This window comes from Astyanax mexicanus, chromosome 1 (genome assembly GCF_023375975.1).
Source record: "Astyanax mexicanus isolate ESR-SI-001 chromosome 1, AstMex3_surface, whole genome shotgun sequence".
Lineage (NCBI taxonomy): Eukaryota > Metazoa > Chordata > Actinopteri > Characiformes > Acestrorhamphidae > Astyanax > Astyanax mexicanus.
The window spans coordinates 76,997,395-77,025,161 of record NC_064408.1 but is presented as its reverse complement, the minus strand read 5'-3'; the positions used below and the strand labels follow the sequence as shown (position 1 = coordinate 77,025,161).

Here is a 27,767-nt window from a genome sequence, read left to right as displayed (position 1 = left end):
TGGAGTTACACATGCAGTGAAATGAATGACAAATCTAAACATCTGTCCCAAACTTACTTTAAATATTTATATTATTTGTATGCCATTAGGCATCTCTTCTTTTAAAAATAAAGCTTAATAATAATAATAATAATAATAATAATAATTTAAAATAATGACATTTCCAAGTAAAAATGCAACACATGTTCCCCAATACATTTATTAGGGTTCGTTTCTTATTTTAAATCACAGTGCATTGAGATTAAAAAGGCAAGTAAATCACTAGTACCCCAGCATAAATATCCATTCATTATAAAAACACATACAAGCCCTTTTAAACAAAAACATTACGAACACCGCTGCCCTATTCCGGGTGGTTTACCAATGAATGAATCCATCCATACATTTTGAACAATGAAATGCATGTCTCTACTACTAATAAGCAGTGTATTTAAGACTTTAACCCTGGATCTTCGGCACAAGCCTAACCGAGCAAAGAGGGTATAATAATGCATTTAAAGAGCAACTCGTGGAATTAAGCAAATTAAATTACTAGATAATTGTGACACAACAGGTCTAAAACATGAATGACATGCGCTGAATATTGGCTGTTCTCTAACATTAATGCACACATTGTCCTGAATCCTGTTATAAATTAACATGAAGTTGTCTTGAAATACTAAACCAACGTGGGCCACTGTAATTTCAAATACAGGATAAAATAAGATATGGGTACATTGCATTTCAGAAGAGGCAAGCTAATGAAGCTGTATGTGCAACTGATAGAACACAAAATAGCCGCTCAACCATCATTTAAAAGGTTCATACTTTGAAGTTTCAGACATTCCTTCTCCCATTCAGTGCTTTAAAAGATGATTATCACAGACAACAAAATCTATTGAAGCAAAGATCCAGGATCATTTATCATCATACTTGGACATAAAATTCAGACATGAAAAATGTTCTTAAACTGATTGTTACAAAAGCATTTTTTTTATGAAAGGTGGCCTTATACCAACAACTTTTTATTATATGCATCTTGTAGTCAAATTGTGTCTGGAGTCATATAAAAAAAAAATATATATATATTAGCTGGCAAGTAGCATAACTGATTTGCATCATGGAAACACTTGTTTAGGACACTAGACTAAGGTTTTATTTCTGGTTTACTTAAAAAATGTATTTTAAAAGTGTTGCTACTGCTAAATTCTGCAGAATGAACATTCAAAACCTACCCAAACACACCAAAACTTGAAACTGTATAACAGCAGCATGTGGTTTGATGGTACGTTTTTTCAAAAACAATGAAGATTTAAAACAAACTTAAATGTTGTGAAACTTTGTAATACTTTTGCTTGTCTTCTTACAACAGGCTCAACACCAGAACACACATCCTAACTTGATTTAAGTCTTTTAGCAAGAAGCAGCCAGCCACTGGTGTGGAACTACAGTGATGTTTTTAATGGGGGGGAAACACTGAAGGTACCAGGGCTAAAATAAGATCAAATCAGCTGTGTAAGTGAGTCACCGAGTCACATTTGTCATTGTAACGCCATTGTTTCTGAAGCAGGATTTCAAAAGTACCACCCTGCCAGGTCTGATCATTTTTTTAAAAAGCTACAAATCTGTTTTCGTAATAAATTTTACATTTAAGGTGATTAAAAGAATGCCTTCGCAACATTAGGCTAACATCTTATTAAAAATAATAAGTACAAACTTGATATTAAACTGGAATTCCATGGTCTTTTCAATGTCTATATAATTCAGTCACTGAGTTGTAAACAAAGTCATTTTGAGTGTTTTGTTGTGAAGTGGTTTATTGTAAGGAAACATACTGAGTCAAAGGTCAAAGTATAAAATATAAATTATCCAAAAACCAAAACAATTAGTGAACCTGCACTTGTGAGAGTTTTATATGTGATGTTTATGATATTCAAATATATTCTCTTTTGGAATAATTTTGCACTAAATGTACCTCTCCACCCTCATTTCCAACTCTATCTAAACATTCTGAATTTCTTACTCCCATCGCCACCGCTGTGAATCATTCTGACTTTGGGTACGTTTCTCTAGAACTGGTTATTTCACAACAAACCACTCAGAATCACCTTGCTTACATCTTATAGCTAGAGCTATGCACAAATTTAGGAAAAATCAGCAGATTCCCTCTGTAATTGGTCTTATGATCACTTTCCTGCAAAATTAATCAAGACTGATATTTATCAAGTGCACAAAAGTCGTATACACATGTATACACATCTGGCTCCTCTAGCCATCTGGGACCCATAAGGGCATGGTGATCGAGGACCTGCCCCTCATCCTGACCAGCAACCGGCTCCACTAGGTGTCAATTAGCTGAAGCCTGCTGATCTGATTGGAGGCCTTGGCAAATGTCTGGTGTCGGTTACAGAGAACAGCCAGGCAGATGGGCAGGATGCAATAACCCACAGTCTTGGGGTCTGCTCTGGTGCATGAGTAGAGAAAAAGGAACACTTGGAGATAAGGAATAAGGAAGATGGTGGCCCAAACCCAGAAGGGCAGCAGCAACAGTCTGGTCTTCACACTCTGTGTCCAAGAGGTTGCAGAAGAAGAGGGAGATGCAGAGTCTCCGGTCCAGGGTGTGTGTGTTCCAGTCACCTTCTCTACATGTGCCAGAGTGAGTCGGTTGTATGTCTGGTTAATCTCAAACATATAGTAGACTGCAGCAATGCTAGCCAGCAAGTACAGTCCCACTCCAATCCATCCCATCCGCTGGCGGAAATTCATCATTCTCCATGCTCCTATCTGAAAAGTAAAGGCACAAAGAAAAATGGTTAAAAAGCCGAAATTATTCCTAATGAAATGACAGTATCAGACAATACTGAACTTTTTTATTAATATAAAAAGAGTTTTTCTATATGTATATAATAACACTGGGCAGGTCATTCTAAATCTTATTCTTCTACTTCTTCTTCTTATTATTATTCTCATTATAGGTATTAGTAGTAGTATTATGAGCAGTATGAGTACTTCATCCCATATCTGTTTGAAATACTTGTTAAATCTAAACGTCAAACTCACTTAAGATTGACAAATAAACTGGCAAGACACAGACATGATTTATGATAATTTAAAACAACAAACAAAACCACCAGTTTAAAACAAGGAATTTTTGCACATTTAAATCATTTAGCAGTAAGACTGGTGGAGGAGAAAATGCCAAGATATATGAAAACTGTGATTTAAAAACCAATTTCTGAACTCTTAAAACTTTTTGAATATGAACTTATTTGAGGTCTGAAAGCTCCTCATCTTTTTTGTTATTTCAGCCATCTCATTTTCTGCAAATAAATGCTTTAAAGAATAGTATTTTTATTTGGAATTGAAGTGGTCTCTTCATTTTTCCGGAGGTCTGTATATTACATTACATTACATTACATTACATTACATTACATTACCTTACATTACATACATACATATATATATATATATATACACAAAATAATACTCTCTTTTCTTTTACTTTTCTCCTTTTTTTGTGATGCTGTTCACATTTATGGTCCTTTTTATATGTAGCACAGAACCCAAACATTTTATTGTTTAAAGGGGGAAAAATATTTGAAACCATAAAATCAAGATTTACATCAATATGTATGATTTGTTTGGTTATTTTGTTGTACTAATAAGAAAAAAAAAATCACCCTTAAATCACACTGCATTACTGAACTGCTTTAATTGCTGGCTTTATTACCCTCTGCTGGAGAGCTTGTTCAGAGACAATATGAAGAGTCTACGTGTTTCTGCTATGTTCTGATCTGATTTTAGAGTTGTTGAGGAGATGAGCAGACCTTCTCAGCCATACTAATCTACAACAGTGCACATCAACATCAGTAAATCCAGGGTTTAAACCCTCTGATAGAGAAAGTTCAGAGGCAGTGGGTGAGCTGGTGTTAGCGGTGCAGCAGTGTGAAGATCTGCTCCAGGTTTAACAGTAAAGAGCGAGTCCGGGTCAGACAGACAGAACTGAGAGAGATAAACAGCAGTAATACAGAACTAACACACTCACTGTGGGCTCATGATCGGTCCATTTACAGCCTCCTGAACCAGCAGTCCAGCAGACACTGGGTCCGGGTTGTTGTCATATGACAGACCTGAATGGTTGATATATCCGGAGTCCGGGGGAAGAGCTTGTTTGGTGAGTTTAAAGCTGATCTGAGAGCAGCACTGCCCTCCACAGGTTCAGCCTAGAAACACACACACATCACCCCTTATATCAGAAATAACTCACCACCGCTAGAGGGAGCCCGCGAGAACCGAGTCCTTAATGAACAGCCGTGAATGGAGATAATAGGCTAAAAACTAGTGGTGTCAATCAAATAGATAATAATAGAATTAATCGCAATAGAAATCTATGCTTAATAACACTTAATTGTGATTAATCACCCTTTTTCTTCCTTTTCATCATTTTATCTTAAATAGCTTCTGATAATGGCTATTTAAATGTGAACAAAATAATCAGTGTTAGAAATATTTATATCATTTGTGCCAATCCCTTAAAAAATAACTTTATTAATCACGACAAGATTCTGTGACTAAACCGTTGATAAAATCATGATCACATTTTTTAAATGCTTGCAGCATTTTTGAATGCTAAACGTTAACTGTATTTTTGGGAAGGCCAATAATAATAATAATAATAATAATATTATAAAGAGCACCTAGAAACAGCGAAGGCCCACTTCTGAGCAACAAAAAACAGGAGAAGAGCTCAAGACAGACAAGAGGTAAAATACTGATTTTAAGAAACACTGTGATGATTTCTGTTTTTTTTTTGTGCATGATTGTGCTTTTCACAACAAATTAGGCTTAATCCTCAAATGAGGATTAATAAAATAGATGCCAAATATATGTTTGAACAGAAGGAACATCTTTTCACCAAGAGCAATTTAGAGACCATACACCTACTATTGAGAAGGAATAAACACTCCTCTAGAGTTTACACACACTATGAGTAGTACGGCACGAACATTGTAAAGTTACATGGCTACAGTGACTGTTCAGTATACACACAAAGTCACGACCCTATTCATTACAAATGCCTGTTTGCAGCTTGTAAACAACAAAAAAATGGCTTATAACGAAACGCAGCAGTACACAATTAGGACGCAGCCTCAGTAAATTGCTAGCATAAGTTACTTAGCCATTGCGCTTTTGAAAAACTCTTTTGTTTTTTATGTTTAATATGTAAATAACTGTTGGAGACGTAGTGACAAAAAAAAACGGTGGAATTGTTTTAAAGATAAAAAAATAAAAGTTATTCTGGAGACTCGTGCTGTACAAAGTATAATAAGTCTTTGTTTAAATTGTGTATTTAAATAAGTTTACAGTGTTTTTTTTGTTGCACTTTTAAACCCAACTAAATGAGTCGGTTTGCCAGGAGTGTGCAAACATTTGACTGTGTTTACAGTATAAACTACACACACACACGCATTGATAGTAGCCTACTACGCTGAGGTAGGATAAGCCACGCCCACAAGGGTGGAGCCACGGTCTTTGTGGCCAATCAGCGCGCGCTCCAGAACCCCGCAGGCTGGCCGCAGACGGAGCGTGCGAGGGAAGCTGCGCTGAGCGGAGATGGTTTTGACTGAGGAACATTATTAGAGCGTGCTTCATACAGAGCGGCTCCAGCAGCAGACTGCACACTTACCTCAGCGGGCTTTACTGTGTGACCCTGCAGCACACCTGAAACGATGTGACAGACCTTTAAAAACAGCCTCTAAAACTAGCCCGACTGACAGAAGTTATCAGTACAGACTACTTCAGAAAAAACAGCCCACATTTCTGCTGCTGCACTGCTCACCTAGCTCCTGCTGCCAGCTCCAGTCCGAGCGTAGACTGACCAGAAATACAGGAGACACATACCAGCACCTGCATTCTGGCTCTGCTGCTGTAAGGTAGGCTGGAACTACGGAACTACTGCATTTCCTTCACCTTGCCTTTCTTTCAGCACACAGCCCTGAACACTGAACACTCACATATTAGTAATCCATTCACTGCTGTGATAGCCAAGTGTCAGAGCTGGGTAGAGTGAGTAGCCCTAAACCCAGACTCCAGTAAATGTATCATTTCTTCTGTGAAATAGTGACTAAAGTAAAAGTAAAAATAACCAGAGTGAAAGTACACCTGCTTGTTGAATAAGAAGTAATAGTTTGCAGAGGGGTGGGCAACATGACAACATTTCCATCTGAACATTTGCACCTTTCATTATTAAAAATCATATTTAGTCCTGTCATATATACATTCACTGTATTACAATTGTACAGAATAAAACTAATTTAAGGCTGTTGGAACTCCCTGTATAAGGCACTCAAAATATATGTAAATGGAAAAAAAGAAATAATGAACTAAACTAATGACTAATGATAAACTAAACTAAAGATAAAAAACTAATGATAAAAAATGTAACTGAGTAAAAGTAGATTACTTCATATTCAACAAGCAGGTGTACTTTCACTCCAGTTATTTTCACTTTTACTTTAGTCACTATTTCACAGAAGAAATAATGCAAATTTACTGTACTGAAGGGGGTATAACAAATTTTCTTGTGGAACTAGAAATTGTAATATTAGAAACCTAAGGTTGTTGAAACTCCTGTTTAAGGCACTCAAAATATGTTATAGAAAAAAAGAAATAACGAACCAAACTAATGACTAAACTGCAACTAAGCAAAAGTAGATTACTTTCTAGAGTTAAATTTTTTGTACTTCTTGGACTAAACATAAAACATGTTTTTCTCTTTCTCAGTTTCTGGGAGCAGTATGTCAGAATATTGTATCATGTTTAAAATGACTTTTTTAAATGCTGTTTTTGCATCAACAATGATGTACTCTGTAAAAAGTCATTTTTAAAGTCTTTTAATTTGGGTATTGTTTTAGTATCTTATAAGTTTGGTATATAATATTAAATACATCATATTAATTATTTCATACTGCTAAGTAGGTAATACTATGGTGACAATGTTCCCCACCATCTCACATAGTTTAAAACCCACCATCACATATATTTTTTTTAATTATTAGTTTGCCTTCTAAGACTATATAACAATACAGTATTATGTATTGTTGCTCAAAAATTGTTTGTTAGTTTTTTTTACTTTTTGAAACATTTTGAATCCAATATTTCCTTCAAATTAATATTTTGAAATATTTATATTTATATAAAAATATATATTTTATGATACTGTTTTCTTAAATAGTCATTTTTTGAGATTATAAATCACCTGTTTGACATCCTGCTGCAAGAAACAAAGAAGAAGTCTACTTGGAGGAAATGGGTTTCAATTTGAAACCCAACATGATATTTGTAAAACACCAGATACACCTGATATTTTGTAATTTGATAAGTTACACATTAAATGCAACAACAGAGCCACACTGACAAAATACTGTCAACTGTGAGGATATTTTTTGTTCATATATTGAAGAGCACTAAGCTCAGCTAAACAGAGTTAATAATGCCCTTTTTAATGAAACACATACATGCAGTTATTCAGTGTTCAAGAGGTACTAACTGTGTTATCATGACAACATATTGTGACCATACCCCTGTTTTTTCCAACCTCTTCTAGGAATGATTGCTCTTGTGAAGCCTTCATTTAAGGGGTTCACTCCCACCTTTAATTTAGTGATTCATATGATTTTATTGTCAGAAGCTAAGCCCCAGTTGCAGAGATGCAGACATTTGGGAGAGGAAAAAGAGTGGGATACTGGCTCAGCGAGAAGAAAATCAAGAAGCTGAATTTCCTCACCTTCGTGGACATGTGCAGGTGCGTCCAGCAGAGAACCACTTCTGCACGGCAGCAAACACTCTTATCTGCTCTCACAGATCATAATGAAATATTTACTAAAGCCTCTCAAGTAGTATTTAATTGCTAGCACAATTTTAAGTTCCGATTAACATTTGAAAGGGGTCTAAACACATCAGTTTACTTTGAGTAGTCTACATCTTATCAGAGTGGAAACAGGTCAGAACAGGGCTGGATGTGTGAAGGTAGACTTATTCATCAGTGAAATAATCAGTGTGTTTGCCTCCACACAAGCAGTACTAGTAATTAATCTATATGAAAATTACATCAATGCATTGTTTTGAGCTGATAAAACAATGTAATCAGGTTTTTCATGGCGCTCGTACAAATTTAAATGTAATCACATTATAAACCAGGGGTGGGTTTTTAAAAAGGTTCTTAGCATTAAAATGATTCTTACTTGGTCGAGTCAGCTTCACACTGAGCACTCTCTCTCTCTAAATGTAAAGATGTTCTTAATGCTAAGATGCTTTTGAGAAACTGGATCTACGTTCTTATTGTACTGTAGCTTTTTTGCATAAGACAAATTTTTTAAATCACTCAAAGAGAATTTATCTGTTTATAATTTGTGGAGAAATTATCATGATTACAAGCCAATTTTTAAAAATATATTTGTATACTGTATTTTTCGCTCTATAAGAGGCACCGGATTATCAGGCACACTATCAATAAACGTCTATTTTCTGGTCTAAGGCGCATTATGAGACACTAGGAAGGAACAGGGGTGTCACCATGTTTTCCTTCTAATTCAGCAGGTCTCGCCGCTGGGTGGTGGTGGGGTGTTAAGTAAGTTAAGTAAAGCTAAGTTAAGTAAACAAAACTGCAATTCTTATAAAAAACATTTTGCGTTAAAGTTAAATGAGCGCTGGATTTTAATCTGCACAGATGTCTCTCCTGAAAACTCCTGAAAACTTATTTGGGTGAGAAAAGTGCTTCCGTTAATTTACAGTAAGCTTAGATTTCCAGTTTTTCCACTATGGCTAGCTGCAGTTAGCGACTAATGTCGCTCGATTTCGCTACACAGAGGAACCCTGAGTGTCCTGTAAGCCAGGCAATATTAGCTAGATATTAGCACGTAGCTTGTTTAAATACATTAAACGCACAGACTACAGTCCAATATACTTACCTCTGAATGTTAAAAGAGCTAGCGGTTAATGCTAATACTGCTCCAGCAGCCTACAGTCCGATAATACTCACCTCTTAACGACTAAAGAGCTAGCGCTAAGCAAGGTTAGTAGCTAATGCTAATACTGCTCCAGCCTTGGTACTGGAGAATAAAGTGAAACTCCTTTTTAACGCAGTACTTCAGCAGAGTGGCTTTACTGCTCTTTACAACCTGACTGGTTGAATTCATATATAAGGTGCACCAGATTATAAGACTTACTGAGGATTTTTGGAAAAATGAAAATAATTTGAGGTGCGATTTATAAAGCAAACAATATTTAGACAGCATTTAAAATAGTGGCACAACCTCTTTTGCATTCCTGACTTTTTGATCAATATGTTAGTTGATTTTATTTTTATTTTTGCCATATTTAAATAAAATATTTAGATTAAAAGTACATAAAAGTTCTCCCAAATTATTTTGAACTTTATTATTAATTTATTAAATAAGCACTGACTGAGGGACACTGTCTTTACACTTACACAAGTATCCTACATGTGAGCAAGTATTTCAGTATAGAAAATATAGGAACTATAATGTGTTAAGATCAACTGTTCCAAGTGAATTCAACCTAATTTAATGATAACTGTATTGTGTTTTACTCGTCTGCCAGTGGCTGTATTTGATGTCAAATATATATATTACATTTGTCTTGAATTCTGAATCAGTGTATTGCTTTTTTTCAGCATACCATTGCACTCACGGGCGGTCATTTGTGTTTGCCAGCAGATCTTTATCTGGACAGTCCTTATCTAGGGGACTCCCTTTACAGACGTTGTGTGCTACAGTATCCGAGATTGCATCAGGGTGCTGTGCTTGGAGCTTGTTTGAATTACGGAGCTGCTCTGGAGCACTCTTAATGAGCCTGTAATATGGGCGTCCGTGGTGTTTTGGCCATAAAAAGGCAGAGCTTGGACAAAGTGCGCTGGTTACCTGGGAGAGCACCAAGCTGGCTGCCTTGTTTTTGAGAGGCTTAAGAGTAACATAGCTTGCATATCTCTGGAGACTCCACGCATTCTTAGGTGTCTGATGTAGAATCGTTCTTGTGACTTGTTACTCTATGGATTAAAACAAAATGTCCCTTTCAGGCAGCCTAGCTTTGTAGTAGAACAGACTAGTAGTAGTAGTACACATTCTAATTACTAGTTTTAAGTGAGTATGACAAGCTCAAACAATATAAATAGGAAATGTTTTTGTGTATAAGTGACACTTAGGAATTTATGCAGACAAGGGAGTGTTTTGGAATTGCAGTAATTCCTTTGGTCACTCAGCATGTTCAGGTGTCAACTGGTTTGTAAAAAGAGATTGTGTTTACATGAAAGAATTGCAGGAATTCTTCTTTCAGAAAAAAACATTTAGATTGAACCTTATTTGTGCTTTACATGTTTTCTTTTTGCACCAGTTTTAAAGCTTTACTCCTGACAAAAGCAGCCAAAAGTCAAGTCAAGTCCGATGACTTGGACCATTGCAAAGGTCATGGGATACAATACTAGTTCACGTCCCTTGCATTTTCCACATCAGTAAATGTCATCACTGGCATGCAAAAAACGGTAATTGGTAAAATTTTCTACTAATTTTATTTGCTTTGTTCAAATTAAAATGGCAAATGTGCCAGTCAGTGATGTATTTACACATATCTCAAACATTACTCCTCTTTTATCTTTTAACATCCAAACTAAGCTTCAAATGAAAGCTATTTTGTTAGAGAGATTTTTGTATAAGTTTTTCCAGGCTAGTAGACATTTGTAACGTACACAAGAGCTACAAGAATTCTAAGGTTCATGTAGAACACCTGTGTGTAGTAATGTGATCGGGTGGGACAAGTGCAGTGACTAAATGGTGACTAAATTTGATCTTTTAGTGCATATAGCAGCCACTGTTGAGTTCTTGAGAACAGTGGTCATTAATAGGGCTGCACAATATATTGTTTTAGCAACGTTAATCAATATTGTAATGTGTACATAGTCATATTCCGTGCAATGAAATGTTTTGTGCAATGTTAAATAGTACATTTTTAAAAACTTTTTTTACTGTATAATACAAAGAGAAATTCACACTGTTTTCATTTTGCCTGACATTATATACCAGATTATTAATGTATATCTACCGAATGGCATTTATTTTACTCCAATTATTGATTAAATCTTTGATTGATGAATCTTTTGTTGACATCTTATGAAATTTGGTTAAGATTCCTGTATTTTTAATATTGCAATATATGTCACAGAACAACAAAATATAGCAATGTCTTTTTTTCAAGACAATGGAGCCCTACTCATTAATATTCAAAATTCTACTAACAAAAATGAGCTGTGTTTCACAAATGAATAAATGAAAGGGGAAAACCTATCACAGTGTATTATATTACATTTAGAATAGAAAGTATAACAAGTCAGTTTACATACTAGTTTTAGAGTAGTCACCAGATTTACTGGCAGTTACTCAGTAATAAATAAATCATTAAATAAAAGGCTGCAGATTAACGGGTTAAAACAGAAGCCATTGTCATTCTTATTTGTCACATGACTCATTTGTGCTGTCAGCATTGCATTTACAGCCATTGACCTCTTTGTTATCTGAACTTTGTTATCAACATCTCAGGTGAAGGATTGCTTTATGGTTTTTAGGTATGTTGCTCCACTGCAAGCCTGACATCCTTGTATAATTATGGGCATATATGATTAGAGCCCTTTCATGTTTAAGCATTAAGCAGCACATATACTGTGTTGATCTATATTCAGTTAAACGGGACTAATTTTGCCTTATTTATTAAAGCATGCTGTATGTATGCAATATTGATAGATTACCCTCTGCTAATTCTGTATAGAAGCTACAGTGTGCATGTCAGTGTGTGTGTGTGTGAGTGTGAGTAAGAGACTGTGAGCGGGAATCTGGAGAATTTCAGCCCTGCTTGTGTAAGAGAGGGCAGTCCTCAGCCAGAGAGGGATCCTCACTTACAAAAGCAATTTTTTTAGGTTGCCAAGAAACAGGATTTCCCCACTTTTTTCCACTTCTGTTTAAAACAGTCATTCTGCTAAATGTCAGTTTTGTTATTGTACACATTCCTCCTCGTTATGCATTAATTACTAATTCTGGCTCCTCTCTTTTTCTGTGTTGCAGGAAAAGGGGCATTGAGATGGTGCAGGTAAGCAAGGTTTATGTGCAGTTTTGGCACTGAGCTCATCTTGTTATACCAGCAGTAGATTAAAGGCATTGCTCATGACATGCATTACAGTAAAAGTAATAACCACATATAAAATGGAGACAAAGGTAAAGGTTATTTGTAAAGCAGTCACACATTCCAAGTGTTTTAATAGGTTTCTGGCCTATCTAATAAAAAATATTTTTTGATCTAAGAAAGCAGGCAGTTTAAAGGTTAATGTATTGAATCAAATGCACAGGATGCAGTTACAGTAAGGTTGAGTAAATCTGCAGGCAGGTTATGTCTTACAGCTCAGTGAGGAAATTAATGAATAATGACCTTTAACTGGAGGAAACAGACTTTCCATTCACAAAAAATCTGATCATCGGTTAAGCCTAATGTTAAACACGCCAAGCCTAGACATGCCCTACTGTCACTTTGTTTCTTAAAATTAAATTTGAATTTTGGTGATACCTCAGTTATCTGAATAACATAAACCATGACACAATCATAAATACTCTCAGTAAAAAACTAAGCTCTTGAAAAGCGACAGTGTCCATCAGTTCCGGTTTCTCAATGAATGATGTCATCATGCATCATGAGGTGTGGCAAAAGGTGGGAGTACACACAGGAGGGAGTACTATACAACAGGGCCCGTATCTTATGTTGTAGCACACCCTTGTTTGTTTTGGAGTTATTGAGTACCAGTTCCATTCTTGATAATTATTAATAGATTTTAAGATCACAAAGACGAAAAAACTGATTAACAAGAATGCCTACTTACATCCACAAAGACAAGCAGCTCAGATCAAAGTGATTTTACCTAAATCACAGAGTTTTGTTCAGGTACAACAGCAGCATAATGTAATGTGCTAAAAACAAAAATGCACCATGTGACATGGTGTAAAGAACTTTGTTTTTGGTTTATCATGCTTTCTGGTAGTTTATAATGTTCTTGGTTAAGGCACTTTTTTGGCAGGCTCTTTACCTGTCATTTTAAATTTAAGTTTACCTTTGCTAATGGCTGGTGATTATTGTTGGTTTACAGGTTAGTGAAAGTGCCATTATGGGTAGATATTTGCACTTGTAGAATGCTATTCAGGCAGTCACATAGGTACAATGCCGAAGAGGCATACATCTCTCCTTGTTTCCAATCTTATTTTTTATATTCATTTCTAAAATATTTTCTTTCTCTGAGTTTGTTGTCATCTCTGCTCTCAGTATGCTTTGTTGTGACAGTAAATCAGTGTGATGCTTCAAACACAGAAACATATATGGAGTGCATTATTAGAATCATGACATTCTGGATCATTGACTTCTGTTATAAATCTGATAAAATTCTTGTTTTTTTTATATCTCAGTTAGGGGTGTGCCGTATCATATTGTATGCAATAATAAATGTTAATATTAATTTTGTTGCAGTAGTGTATTCTTAATTTATTCTTTTAATTCAGTGTTTTGTCATATCGCCCAGAGTATCTTTGTCGTTTTTAACAGATAATAGCACATTTCACCTCCACCTTCCATCACCCAGTCCTATCATCAGGCATAAACACTCAGCTGAAGCTCAGAAACCCTCTTGATACCATTTTCATTTCATGGTTAAAAAAGTTTTTTTTTATGATTTCAGTTAGATGTTGAATATATTTGGAGACCAGTGATGGTCGTTTTGGTATTGTACACAGTATAGTACAATTTTGGATAATTAATTCTGGACATTCACTTTTGGAGATGGATGAATTAGGTGTAGGTTCAGGTCAAGCATCCCATATTCAATAAGTAAACAGTGAATTTATCAAATGCTTTTAAATAACTCTTTGGGTCTGGTGTTTTCCATGCATGTTGCAGTATGATGTGCTGATTAGGACAGCGGTCCTTTCTGAGCCATCTAGTGCAAATAAATTGAGCTGATTGTTTGGTTTAAAGTTATAGTAGCTTGTGGTGCCTCATATACTTTTTAAATTAAAAGTTTGGAGTGATGGCCAGTTATTTTGTAACTTGATTAAATCAGACAGACATCTTGTTTTTTGCAGTCTGGTTAAATATTCCACTCCACACCAATAAGAGTCCTTGTGAACGGCTTTTAAGACCACATTGACCCATCTTTGTAATAAGAGTAACCTTGGAAGTCACTCTAGATAAGCGTGTTCACTAAATTCCATATACATACATACATATACAGTAGCTAAAAAATACCTTTGCACTGACATATATATATATATGTCAGTGCAAAGGTATTTTTAAGCTACTGTTGTGTTATGGGGACCAGCCTGTCACAGTTTAAGCTTTTTGGTCAACACCACATTCTCTGTTTAGCCCTGTTTGTTTCTTTTTTCTACTTTAACTACTCACTACTTTTCATATCTTTTGTACAGATAAAGTCCTGCCCTTAAACAGAAAAGCCTTTTTATAAAAAAAAAAGCTTGCTGCCTATGTGACAAGCAGTGGAGGGTTGATATTGTGGCACTTATAAACAGATCCTCTGTTGAGTGATATGAGAACTCCCATTCATCTCATCTCAACCATGATTGGTCTCCTCAATATATAACTATAACTTCTGTATGAAAGCCCCCCTCAATGTGGAAATCTCTGCAGTTGCAAAAACAATCTGAAAAATCAGTTATTGAACTGAAAGCTACATACAATTTGTGAAGTTTTGTATTTGATTTGGTTAGTGATATAAAATATGCTTTTGAAACTGTAATTAGGTCTCTCTCCATTCATTCAAATCAGCTTGATCTTGATCTTGCCTAGAAATAACTGCCTGACAGCGTTGTAAAGATGAGCATTGAGTGAACGAACTTTACCCAAAAGTACGTTAAGCACTGTAGGGAATCGAAAGTGGTTATTTTATGGCATCACTTTTTTAGCCCCTATATTTTTTTACCTTCTCAGATATCCTAATTGAAAAAAATGTTAATGGTTGCTTTGACTAGAAATTAAACAGATGATGTGTTTCTGATTTCTGCACAGTAGTGCATGTCCTCATAAACAGTAACTTAACTACACTGCCTGGTTTCTGTAGTCTTAAATCTGGGCTGTAGTGAAGCCCACAACAAACATTTACACTGTTTGCTGATAGTTTTTGTTTTCTTTGTCTAATGTTTGTCATTTCTTTAAAAATCCTTCAGGGAAATCTGTGTAAATATGAGAATATTAGGTTGTGATGAAACATATTTAGTGAGATACGTAACTACCCATGGTATTTAAGACTAACCCACGCACAGCAGAACATCAATCATTTCATTTTTCATCTTACACTCCATGTTTTGTTTTGGTGATTTCTTTCAGGCCCTCATTGAGATTGTGTTAAAGTGTTTCAGACTTTACTGTCTAGCTTAGAGAGGCCTGAGGAATTAGGTGGTTTGAGGCTGGCTAATTTTGAAGTACATTACTCAGCCCTCCAGACGTGAGTTACTGTATACATGTCTGGATGAATGATGAATCCTTTTCCCTCTGTTTGGCCCTCTAATACTGCATTAGTCAAACCACTACGATTTCCACTTTCTTTCCAATCAAATTTAAGCCCTCTTTTTTCAAACTCTCTTACAGCATTATGCAACAACTTCCAAAAATACACTAAACTCCCTGAACTCACGTCATCACGTCCCAGATGACACAGTGCTGCTTTCCAACAATGTAGATGCAGAGTGATCAGCCAAAAAATGTGCAGTTTTATTCAAATTTTTAGGCACCGCTAGGTTTTGGTGATTTTTAAAAGTACAAATACTCTAGAGAGAACTAACTTCTGCATACTTGCCTAATCTATCATTTATTTATTTTTACCCAATATGTTAAATTCAGAAACTAAATACAAATAATTATTTAAAAAAAATAAATAATTCCAGTGGGGTCCCCATTTATATAAAAAAAAACAGCTAGAGCTGCATTGAGAGCAGCAGGGTAATGATGCAGGGTCCCGAGGCACACATTGGGCTGCACTTTCCCAAAAAGCCACTTAAGTTCCTCACAGCAAGTGGACAGATAGATGCTCAAAGGCCTGGCAACCATTAGAAGACATTGGTATTGTCCAAGAACCTGCGAGTGAGCTAAACCAACTTGGACATTAGTATCTATAGCCTGATCTTTTGCAGCGTGATCAATAATCTAAGTACTGGGATCGCTCCCTTCATGGCCAGGGCCTTTTACTTCAGGGCAGCTTATGTTTGCTCTTCCAGGGTTAGCTTCCTGCTGATGTAAAGCACTGAATACTCTTAACCCCATTAACATCCTAAATCAACTGTGGGGTTTATGAATTCAGCCGACTACAGACTCTGTAATACTTTTTTTAGGTGCTGTAATACTATGTGCATAAGGCACTGGAAGGTGGTGTAGTCCAGTCTAAGTCAAAACCTCATTCTGCCAATGGCAGATTGTAGCAGAAAATGTCAGATTTTCTTCCGGCAGATTCACAATTCAGTTCAGAACTGCCAGAAGCCACATGGCTTTAGATTTAAATACAGTGGGGTTGGACCATATGGTGAAAGCTCAATATTCTAATGTCTGAAAAACCTGAGGCAACATATCATGTTAACTCTGACTCATCCTACTTATTCAGGCAATGTTTATTTGGTCAACATATGTTTTACCAGAAAACCTGCACAGCCGTCTTGAAAGAGAGCTGTCTGTAGATCCTTAGTATATATTACTGCCCTCTAAAAATCGTAAAAAAATAAAAAAAAAACATTTAAAAAGAAAACATTTTTTTATTATAAAGAGAGGTTATGTTATTTTAGGGTTTTTTCTATTGGTCCAGTTATCACAAAATGTTTACACAGTGTAAGTAACTTTGTTAAAATGTATGTGTTTTAAAATTTTATGTAGAAACATAAAAACAGAAAGAGCTGCATGATGTGAGAGGTGCATGGTTTTAATAGGACAACAGTAAAGTACAATACTGTATATGGGCATACCTGTTGTGCACACCCCAATGATGCTGCTGACACGATATATTATGCAGCAATAATTCTGATGATATAGAGTATTTTTACAGGCTCAGTGCTAAGCTCAGTATGTGTAATGAGCTTAGTTTCTTGCCTGTTGCAGAGAACTATACTGTACATTGCAAAGATAAACATGTTTAGAGACAGATTTGCTTTGATGTGTCTAATGTGTTTATCTCTGATTTGCATCTATCAGGGTTATATTTGTTTCAGCAGAATATTTGCCGAAGGTCTGTTTGACGTTCGTCATTTGTGTGTCATCCTCATGACAGTCAACACATGCAATGTTTGAACAGGACGTGTTTATGTGTTGTTTGTATCATGAGTGTCAGGTGAACTTAATGACATATAACGGCTCACGTAAACATTAATTACGCAAAAAAAAAAAAAATTGGGTGGCCCTGCATTCATGCAAACCAAAAACTCTGGCTGGTATTAATGAGGGCGTTTGTCGTCAGTGAAAATAAACCAAGGAAATATTTATGATGGTATGCCATGTTCACTATTTCAGGGACTTGGGCACAAACCCAAAGTCATTCAGGGTTTGTTTGGGGAAGTGAATGTGAAGGTTGCTTAGACTGTCTGTGTGTTTCTCCATTATCATAGTTTAGAAGCGAGACATGCAAGTAAGTAGGGCAGGGAGACTAGTTCAAGGTCCTGCGGCCTTCAGTCCAGCTCTTTTACTATCTTACAGACAGCTCGAGATAAGAGACTGACTCAGCTAAAACACACACACACACACACACACACACAATGCAGAGGGTTCTACTCCATGCTCTGGTGACTGATACTGAATTGACAAGTGTATAATGAATAGGCACTGAAGGGTGTGGAAAAGCAAAGAAAGGAATGGATGGACTTTGGCCTGATTTCGCGTCATACATTACCTACCTGTGTTACACCCAGCAATAGATTTTCTCCTATCATAATAAATGTCCCATAAATACTGCAATCAATATGCTAATCCACAGAGATATAATCTCTTTCCTTGTTTAACTGTTCAGGTTCTGTATTTAGCCCTGTGTAGTCTGCCTTTAGAGCCATAGTTCTGGAAAAAGCACAAATTTTAGTCTTTATTTCTGTCTATTAAAAAAGGCTCCCTTAAACTTCAGACATAATTTTGGATACATGATAATACTGAGATCAAATCTCAATATCTTACTATAGATAATTCAAATTAATATTTGTTACGTTACATTTACAAATTTCTGGAAGAGATTCTACTTTATAGTTTAACTAAAGTAACATCTGTTTATGTTTTAATAATACAGTATAAATGCATTTATATCTGTCTAAAAAGGTACATTAAAGTTAAAACGTTTTCACAGTATAATAACCTAGCCCAAGAAAACAAATTTGAGAAAACAAATTTTATTGCATATTCTTTATTGTTCTTTTTCCGATTTCACATGGTTGTCAGAGAGAGTTCTCCTCCACTATGTTGTTTAAAGTGGTAGTTTTTTTTTGGAGTAAACTTTGGGAAATTGCAGATTATAGCTGGAACTAACCTAGCTGATTTGACTGTAGACCTCTAGTGCTAATCTTAAAGCTGAAAATGTATATTTCTACAGAGCTTTGAACATATAGTCTCTCTTTCCTTAGTCTTATCATTCCTTCTAACCTCTGTCCTGTTTATGAAAATAACTGCAGTTTCAGCAACTGAAGATAAGATAATCCTGGAATCATCTTTCTTCAGACCTTCTTTGTGCTTGCTGAAGATGCATAGCAATAATGCAAATGCTTCATTTATCTTTACTGCATTAGCATATATTTTGAACATTATATTTTTATTTAATCTGACAATTTGGTTTAATCTGTGATAAATGGCTGGATGGAACTGGATGGAACTATGTAGCTAAATTGCTATATAAGTCAGTTTGTATAGCATAGTGGATAACACCAACTTCTTTCGTTGGACCAACTGGAGTTCAGTTCTGTGCCCTAGCAAAATATGCTTTTATTGAGCCATCTAAATTTTAACAAGCGATTATAGTATTGATCTACATTATTATTATACAATTGATTAAGAAATCAAATGAGCCATCAGTAAGGAATTAACATGTTCTATTATATACATTATTCACATATTTGTTCTGTTTAAAACCATAGACAGTGTGCTTGTGTGTCTTAAATCTGTAAAATATTGACCAGTTGTCCACATGCATCGTTAGTGACGCCATTTGTTAATCTACCCATATTACATATCGCTTACAAGTAAAGAGAATTATCTGATCCTTAAGATCCTGAGAATACAAGGAAATGTTTGCTATACACCTCTGTGTTTACTCTTTGGATGTACAGATAACTTGTTCCGTATCCTCTGGCAATAGAATCACATGCTGGCTCTTATTTTCAGGAAAAACTGGCTGGAGAAGTTAAGGGGAACGGGGGATTTACAAACTGCTACAACAAATAGGGCCTGGTGGCATGCTGGAAGCAGTTAAAGCTTTTAGTAAATCCCCACACCCACCCACACAGATACACCACGCTTCCTAAGAACACAGCTGACGTGTGTATCAGCCAAAGCACTTAAACCGAATGACTCTTCTTGAAGAGCTCTAAAGTGTGCTCTTTGTCAAAGACACGTGCACATACAGTAAACAAAAGTGTCATCTGGACCTGCTCCCCATACCTGTTTTCTTCAGTCACCTGTGACACATTTATTCTTTTAGAACATTTCCAGGCACTTGCCTTTATCAGACCGAGGCCTTCTGAGAATTCTACTCAGAAATATCCCATCTAGCCCACGCCATGGTTTGTCCCTCAGTCCAGATTCTGCATCTATTTATTATAGTTCTTCAAAGGATGACCATTGAATGGGTCAGTCACAGACAGGCCCCTCCCCCTGCCATCTCCATAAGCTCCTGCCTTCTGCCAAAAATCCTTAATGGGTCGGTTTGAAGAAAATAGTTTGCATGTCCTAGAGGGTCAGTCCCAACGGAACTGTGGGTAAAATTTAGGCAAAATTTTCACCCCTCCATTGTTTGAAGATGTAAAGATATCAAGTCGAGATACACATCTCAAAATATTAGATCAGGGATAAAAGAAAGAATACACTCCAGTAGCCTGAAACAGCACACACTCACACTGTCTGATGTATTGTTGTTCATGGTGTGTTTATGTGGAGAAGTATAGTATTTAAGCCTATTATAACAGACTACTTTGAGATGCTTATCTTAAGTGAAGTGCTTGAACTAAAAAAGCTCATTTTAAAGCTAAGCTCAGGAAAATTAATTTCAGTATCAGCCAAAGATGAAAGACAGAATTCATTAGAGAATTCAAGTAGAATTAACAGTCTAATTATGTTACAGCCAGTTAATAGTGAGTTTTCTTAAGTACAGTCAGTCCTAAGCTGTTTACAGTTCATGGATTTTATAACTGATATTGTGTAAAACACCTTTATTAAACATCCGCTGCACACAGACAAAAATGTCCTCAATAACCAAGTATGTTTGATATGGCAAAGATGACCAGTGACAGAAATGTTGTCATCCGTTTCCTGTTTAATAAAACATCCCACATTATTAGCACAATAAAGTACAATACTTTAAATCAGTCTCTGTGTTTTTGTTTGTGCCACTTTGAGGCTTTACAACTTTTTAAGCTACCATGGTAGCCACGAGCAGAAATCCTGGCCATGAGGCAGTGATGCAGCATCATCTGTAAGATGTGTCAGGCTTGTACAAAAGACACTGATTTATATAGAATAATTAGATGTCCATATAAGATAATCCTTTTCTACGAATCATAGGTCATAGAACCGATTTGCTGTACTCATGCTATTCTGCTTTTAAGCACATGTCAAAATAAAGAGCAAGCAGCCTATTCTATTGCTGCTGGAGGGCTGTAGCTTTAACAGAAAATCTATTTTCACAATTCATTACTCATGTTTTGTCATGGGAGTTTTCCTAAAGGATTACCACTGAAATATGACCTCTTGACCCTGTTGTCCCCAACCAGCTGGACCTCAGCCAACCTCTGGAGGAGCAGGGCCCCCTGGACGCCATCATCCATAAACTGACTGACCACATTGTGGAAGCGGACCAGAATATCACAGAAGCCTTATTGCTTGTGCAAAGTGTGCAGGTAACCTACATTCATAAACTGTGGACGCTAGTTAACACTATTTGTGACCAACTGTCTGTATACACCTTCTCATTTTTCTGATATTAAAGGTGTTAAAAGGGAGTTTACCCAGTTACACCCTCTACCCCTTTGGGAAGGCTTTATACTCAATGTTACAACATTGCTGGAAGGAATTGATTGCATTCATCTTTAAGAGCATTTGTGAGGTCAAGTTCTGATTTTGGATGATAGCTAATTAAGTCTGGATCACAAATTGCACTCCACTCCACTCCAGATCAACCCAATGGGACATCCCATTATACAGCACTGTTTTTCAAAAGGATAGAAATCTGAATGTGATGTACTAACTGGTGGAGTTGGGATTTATTTGGGTATACAGGAGTAGGGTTGTATTACAGAGCATTTCGGATGGAGAGTTTTTATTGAAAGGAAAATCTACGACTAGTCTTAATCCCTGTCAAGTAAAAATGACTTATAGTTTACTGTTAAACTACCATAGTAGACTAGCAAAGTTAACACAGTCACAAAAATATTTTTAACATTGTTTATTGTTTATTTAGTTTTTAAGTTTATTTAGTTATTATTTGTTTTTAAATGCAACAGAAATGGTAGTAGTTTTTGATTTTTTAATTTTTATTCCCATTCAGGAATACATTGATGCCCATCCGGAGACTGTCATTCTAGACCCTCTTCCTGCCATTCGTACTCTGCTCGACCGATTCAAGTCCTACACGCTAATCCACAAAATAGAGGAGAGCATGAAGGGTCTGTATTTGCGTATTTGTTCACATAATGTTTGAGTATATTTTCATGACAAGCATTTGTTAATATTAATGAAAGCCATTCTGGAATATGTAATATATGTGTCATGAGTCATGCAAACGTACTGTGTGCAATTACAATAGCAAACACTGCAGTTGTGCACCCTGAAGTTATTTGACTGTGCAAAAAAAAAGCAGTATTGCCATAGTAAAATGACATAACTACACATATCTGCTGTTCTCTTGAAAGGTATGAGCATGTGCTTCTTCAGTAGTCCTTTGAGCCCTTAAAATGGTCCAGCCTGGGTCGTTCACTTTGTCCGCTGGCCGAGGATGAGGCTTATTGGGGGCTTACAGCCCAAAGCTGCTGAGTCGTTCATTCTTTGTGCCACCCTCAACGTGCATTCGTGAACAACAGAGAGATCAGTGCGCTTGTGTGTTTTAGCTCGATCCCCCACCACATCGCCAGCTGGAATGGTGGCGTACTGCCAAAGGAATTCCACCACATTTCCTCCACCTGTGTGGATGTTTTGCTGCTGTTGTAAATTCTGTTGTGAATAATAATAATTATAAGAAGAAGAAGAATATTAGCTTAAATTCACTACGTAATCTAAAATTTAGAAGCTCAATCTGTGTGCCCTACATAATTGTAATTTTAATTAAATCACACATGGTCAGGTGAGGCCCAGAACATGCTTTCTCCAAGGAGTGTATGTTTTGCTGCTGTTGTAAATTCACTGCTCCCACCCAAAGACCCTGTTTACACCTGGTCACTTCGTGTGATTAGTATCTGGATTGTATACTGATGAGTATGCAGAAGAGATTTGATTGCTAATTGCATCTGGATGCATTTACACTAGGGCTGCACAATTCATTTTACTTCAATCTTAGACACACAGAATATTTTATTCACGTCATGTCATGTTGTCATGTCACTGGTATCTGATGGCTTTTGTTTCAAAATCACAGAATGTTTGCTAGATGTCAGTGTCAGTTTTTCCAATATCATTCAGCCCTAGTTGGCACTGCTGTAATATGGCTCGAATGCCTTCTGAAGTGGTTCAGGCAATCGTTTTTTAAGTATCTGTTTTAAATGCGTCTTGGGTGTGTTTACTCTTGCATTTTTATGTGGCTTGGTCTCATCCAAATAATCAAGACACATGAAGTGACCAGGTGCAAATGACATCTAACTTTAACACCACCTGGAAAAGACTTTGAGCTCCAAAACATAGATTTTTTTTACTACCGTGTCTTTCAGTTTTCACAGTTCAAGCATTTCAGATCAGTGAAAAATATCAAAACCTGATTCAAAAAACTATTTCACAATTTCTTGTGAACAGCCCTAACTTTATATCTAAGTAAACATTGCAGACAAACATGACTAACAGATTGCGGTGATATTGGTTTGTAAAGCTACAGGAAGCATAATGTGGGAATGATATACATACAATTAAAAATTCTGCCTATAGTTATGTTCTTTTTGAAATCATGGCCATGTATCACAATGTTGTTCATAGCAATACATAAGTGGCATATCAGTGCTCCGCCTAAGAATTCTCCTGCTGCAAATTATGCTGCTGGCCAAGCTTAACAGAACACCTGTAAACTAAATAATAATTAAAAAGAATAATAATAATTATAATAATAATAGAAGAAGAAGAATATTAGCTTAAATTCACTACGTAATCTAAAATTTAGAAGCTCAATCTGTGTGCCCTACATAATTATAATTTAAATGAAATCACACATGGTCAGGTGAGGCTCAGAACATGCTTTCTCCAAGGTGTGTGAAGTGCCATGCAATCTTTATAAACTGTTCTGACTCTGATTGTCATTGAACAGCTCAACTCACTAAATCATCTAAGACACACCCTTCTGGACACGTCTTGTGCTTCGTAATGGGCATGGAAAGGGAGGTGATCGTAATTGATCCTGACAACTAAACCAAATATGCTCTCTCGAACTTCCACCCCAGATAGTTGTGTAATTGCTGGGAATCAAACTGATGATCTTCCAGTGAGAGTGCCAATGTGTAGATGACTTCCTGTTAGCCCAGGTGCCATCCTCTTACAGTAGAAGCTCAGTTGAAACGTCACTGCAGTTTCTAGGAAATACCACGTTGGCATGGATAGGTAAATTCCATAAATACTGTTTGTGCAAAAGCGTGGCAGAGCTGTCTGTCTCTTCCACAGAGACGTGTCGGTGCCAGATGTCACTCGAGGGGTATTGAGAGGTTAACAGCCTTGGCTGCAGCCCATGTGTCTCTAACAGGGGAGCGAACTGTGTTTAGAATTCCAAGGCACTGACTCTTTTCTTGGGCTGCCTCACCAGGCAACCACTTCCATGGCTATTAGCTTATGAAACAACACAGTGAAGGATCCTGGGAAAAGGAAGATAACGCCACTAATGTACCCACTGTACCCCACAAGCCACATTCACACTCTTTTTTAAGCCCCACTCACTCGCCTTCTCCACGTGCTGGTTTCTGATTGTGTCGTAATCTGCCTGGGCAATCAGAAGCTGATTTAAGCTTCCTAAATACAGGCACATTTTCCATGAGTTGATGTGTAAGGCTTGTGTATGATTAGATGGAATGTAATCAGTAGGTATTGGCGCAAAGGTCCACAGTTTAGAGGCACTGCAAACACTGCTGTTGGTAAATGATAATAGTGTTTGGTTTGACTGTACAGTAGACTATGATTACTCCAATGATCCTCATAAATCATCACATATATCTCGCATATTGACTGTCCTATGAAAAACAAGTATCTCCAAAATTGCTTTGTTCATCAAAAAATATTGGTTTTGGAACAGTTTGTCTGTTCAAATTATGTAGTAAACTAAAAATCGACAGAACTGGAGATACTTGTTTTTCATTAAACAGCAACGTTATACAATAAAATCGAAGGTGCTGCGATGGGTTCTCTGTGTGGTGCCATAGAAGAACATTTTTGCTTTCATTATGATTTATATTTTAATTTCTGAATTGTTGAAGAATTTTTATGTCCACGTATTAACGCTCCTGTTATGTTTACCTGTAAATAACAGCAATAATATTCCTGGGTTACCTTGACCTGGTGCATGTTTAACAATCCAAACGTACAATATTTTTTCATAAATAAAGTCTTTAGTTCTAATTATTTAAATGTTGATTAATATTTAGTGTCATCAAATTTTTATTGTGACCTTCGTAAACTTTTTTGTTTTATAAGGCAATTCAATAATTGGGGCCAAAACTGTATATTTATACTCTTTAGACCTGAACAAGTTCTTAATGCTTCAAATGCTTTTCATGGGTCTTAAGATTCTTTATGGAATTAATGGTTATAATATGGTTATGGTTGTTGTATGTTTTATAAACCATTTAGCACCTTACTTTGTATAGAATCTTCCAGTCACTTAAATGTAAGCAAATTATGTCAATCAGAATAAGCCCAAGTCATTTGCTGCATTTTTTAACTGCAGTAAAAATCTTTCAGTCAGTGCAGAAAAAATGTTTTTGACCCAAGAAGTGCATTAATAACACAGAGCTTGTTTTCTTTTAAGATTTAGTTGGTTTACATAAAAAGCTGAAGATACAGATCAAGATGAGACGCTACAGATACGTGATACTGTTTACCATGTGAAAAGTTACCATGGGTCCAAGAATAATATTGTGCCTTAGTAGAACTGGTACTATGTGCCAAATATTAGGTAATAATACAATATACTGAATTGTTAATGCTGAAAGATTACTGTCTACTTCAGTATATTTTATCTAAACTTATTTCTCAGGCCAATATAGAAAGAAAGTGAACTGAAGGAAAAGAAAACAAAAGCTGGCCTGTTCTGGACTGTGGCCTTGCCTGTCTCTGGAGGACTGGGCTGTCTCCTGCATGTTTGTTTTAGAGAGGTTCCACATGGCCACAGTGTCTTACGTGAAAGACACCACAGTTTTCCCCCTCACGTTTATGCTTAGAGAGCAAGTGAGGATGTTATCAAACCCAACAAGGACATCAGGTTTATCAAACTTAGTAAAAATGCCGCAAAAATGAATCTTATACTGTAAAATAGGACAGAAATTGTAGCTCTTCTGTGGTAGCCCTTCTGTCCCAGACAATTTAAAGTTTAAGGACATAAATTACACATAATTAAATCGCAAATAGTATAAAGGAGCATGTATTCTATTTTCTTTACTAACTCATTTCATGAATAGAGTGTTTCATCAAATACATGCTTAGTTTAAGCAGTTTAAGTTTTTTTTATTGTCCGTTACAGTGTGCAAATCTGTTTGTATTTAAGCCTCTTATTTTATCCACTGCATATTCCCCTTTTACTGGGTTGCCAGGTATGGAACAACATATACATTAGCTGGACTTATATTTAATCCAATGATCCAATGCTCATATAAAATTATGTTCCATTTCTTTTCTCTGTGTTTCTGTGGGGGGTAGATGACCGCATTTGCTCTCCTTCGTTTATGGTGCTCAGCAATGAGTGTGGGCCAGACATGCTGGAGCAGCTCCATGTGAATGGCATCACCTTCCCCTTCAGTAAGTGAATCTATTAACACAGATTGTTTCTGATAAACTAATTTCACTGCGGGATCCATTGTGATGATAAATATTTTGACTGGCTGAAGTGGCCCATCATTACACATCTGTCATCGTTAATAGAAGCTCATAAATGGCTGGTAGTAAAGGATGGTTTAGTTACTCCCTCCCTGTCACTCAGAGCATTGTTAGGTAATTTTAGGTGTCTTTTAGACCGGAAAAGGCCCTTTTTACATGTACATTTCTAATATTTCAACAGGGAACGGGAACAAGTTGGCCAACTAATGTTTAAATTGTCTGCATCACTGTTAGCTAAATACAATAACTTTAGAAGCTACAGGTGTTTACGGTCACTGAACCTTGGTTTTTTATAACAGCAGGCTACAAAACAGAGTCTAATCTAATTCAGACACTATGCTCCTTTTCTGATGGTCTCAGTGGTGATGTACGATTTTTTCTGTTTTCTGTTCTATTACAGTCTGTAAAACCCAGGTAGCACATGGCACTAACTCCCATGAGGTAAGAGGACACAATACACTTGTGTGGTTCTTGTTCTTCTGTTTTTAATATCCTCAAACATCAAATCTGTCATATGAATAAACAGTTTTTCACCCCTATTAACTCAGAGCCAGCCTCTCCTTCCTCAGAACACACTGTGACTCACTTCTACTGATTGTAATCTCCACTGTAAAACAGACTGTAGGCTCACTGTGTTCTGCAGTGCTTTATCATGTTTATCACACTAAGGAATAAATGTACTGCCTGTCAAAAGTTTAGGGACCCCTCGCATTTTAAAACAAATGAGCATAGTGTCGCTCATCAACCGTGAACAGAAAACAAAACAACACAACTGAGGTCACAAGTACATTAATCCTTAAATAGAAATAAAGATGACATTGTTAATATTTACTGAGTCCAAGATGATGCTACACATGGTCAGATTCAGCAGTTGCAGGCTGGGTTTGGTTTACTAATTCTGTTGTGGATTTAGTCTTTTTTTAGTTTGGCAATTTCTTTGTTTAAATTTTTGTTGGTCATTTAACATACTTAAGGGCCCCTATCCCAAGTGATCTTGTAGTATGTCCAGTTATAACACTGTTATTAGTGTTTTGTTCCCAAAAATAATTTTGTATGAACATTGTCTCTTTATGACTAAAAAAAAATCTCTGCTGTAATTGGCTGTCCTTGAAAAAATATTTCCATAATCCTACACCAGGAGGGTGAAGACTAGCACATGCCTCCTCCGATACAGCCACTGCCTCCTCTTAAACTGCTATTGCTGTGCTGAGTAGCATCACAGAGCACTCTGAGGAAAG

The 27,767-nt window shown here is 36.4% G+C and overlaps 2 protein-coding genes across 3 annotated transcripts in view; one reads left to right on the top strand and one right to left on the bottom strand.

Moving 5' to 3' along the window:
* Positions 1–181: 181 nt before the first annotated feature.
* tmem251 (transmembrane protein 251) lies at positions 182–5,888 on the bottom strand. The gene is made up of 3 exons (XM_022663546.2): positions 5,819–5,888; positions 4,025–4,202; positions 182–2,763 (listed from the first exon to the last, which is right to left on the bottom strand). The coding sequence occupies exon 3, from the start codon at positions 2,746–2,748 to the stop codon at positions 2,320–2,322; it is 429 nt and encodes a 142-aa protein (XP_022519267.1). The 5' UTR covers positions 2,749–2,763; positions 4,025–4,202; positions 5,819–5,888; the 3' UTR covers positions 182–2,319.
* The window catches only part of itpk1a (inositol-tetrakisphosphate 1-kinase a), a 36,760-nt gene continuing 14,803 nt past the window's right edge, over positions 5,811–27,767 (top strand). Inside the window, exons 1-7 of one of the 2 annotated variants that reach the window (XM_007258196.4) lie at positions 5,811–5,912; positions 7,667–7,783; positions 12,108–12,132; positions 21,033–21,158; positions 21,806–21,923; positions 26,353–26,451; positions 26,930–26,970. In XM_007258196.4, the coding sequence (XP_007258258.3) occupies positions 7,689–7,783; positions 12,108–12,132; positions 21,033–21,158; positions 21,806–21,923; positions 26,353–26,451; positions 26,930–26,970 (504 nt within the window). In that variant the 5' untranslated portion in view covers positions 5,811–5,912; positions 7,667–7,688. The remainder of the gene's footprint in view (positions 5,913–7,666; positions 7,784–12,107; positions 12,133–21,032; positions 21,159–21,805; positions 21,924–26,352; positions 26,452–26,929; positions 26,971–27,767) is intronic. The other variant, XM_015608112.3, reaches the window with a different exon arrangement.

Coding starts and splice junctions, on each gene's coding strand:
- tmem251 (XM_022663546.2), bottom strand. CDS start 2,748: ATGATGAATTTCCGCCAGCGGATGGGATGGATTGGAGTGGGACTGTAC.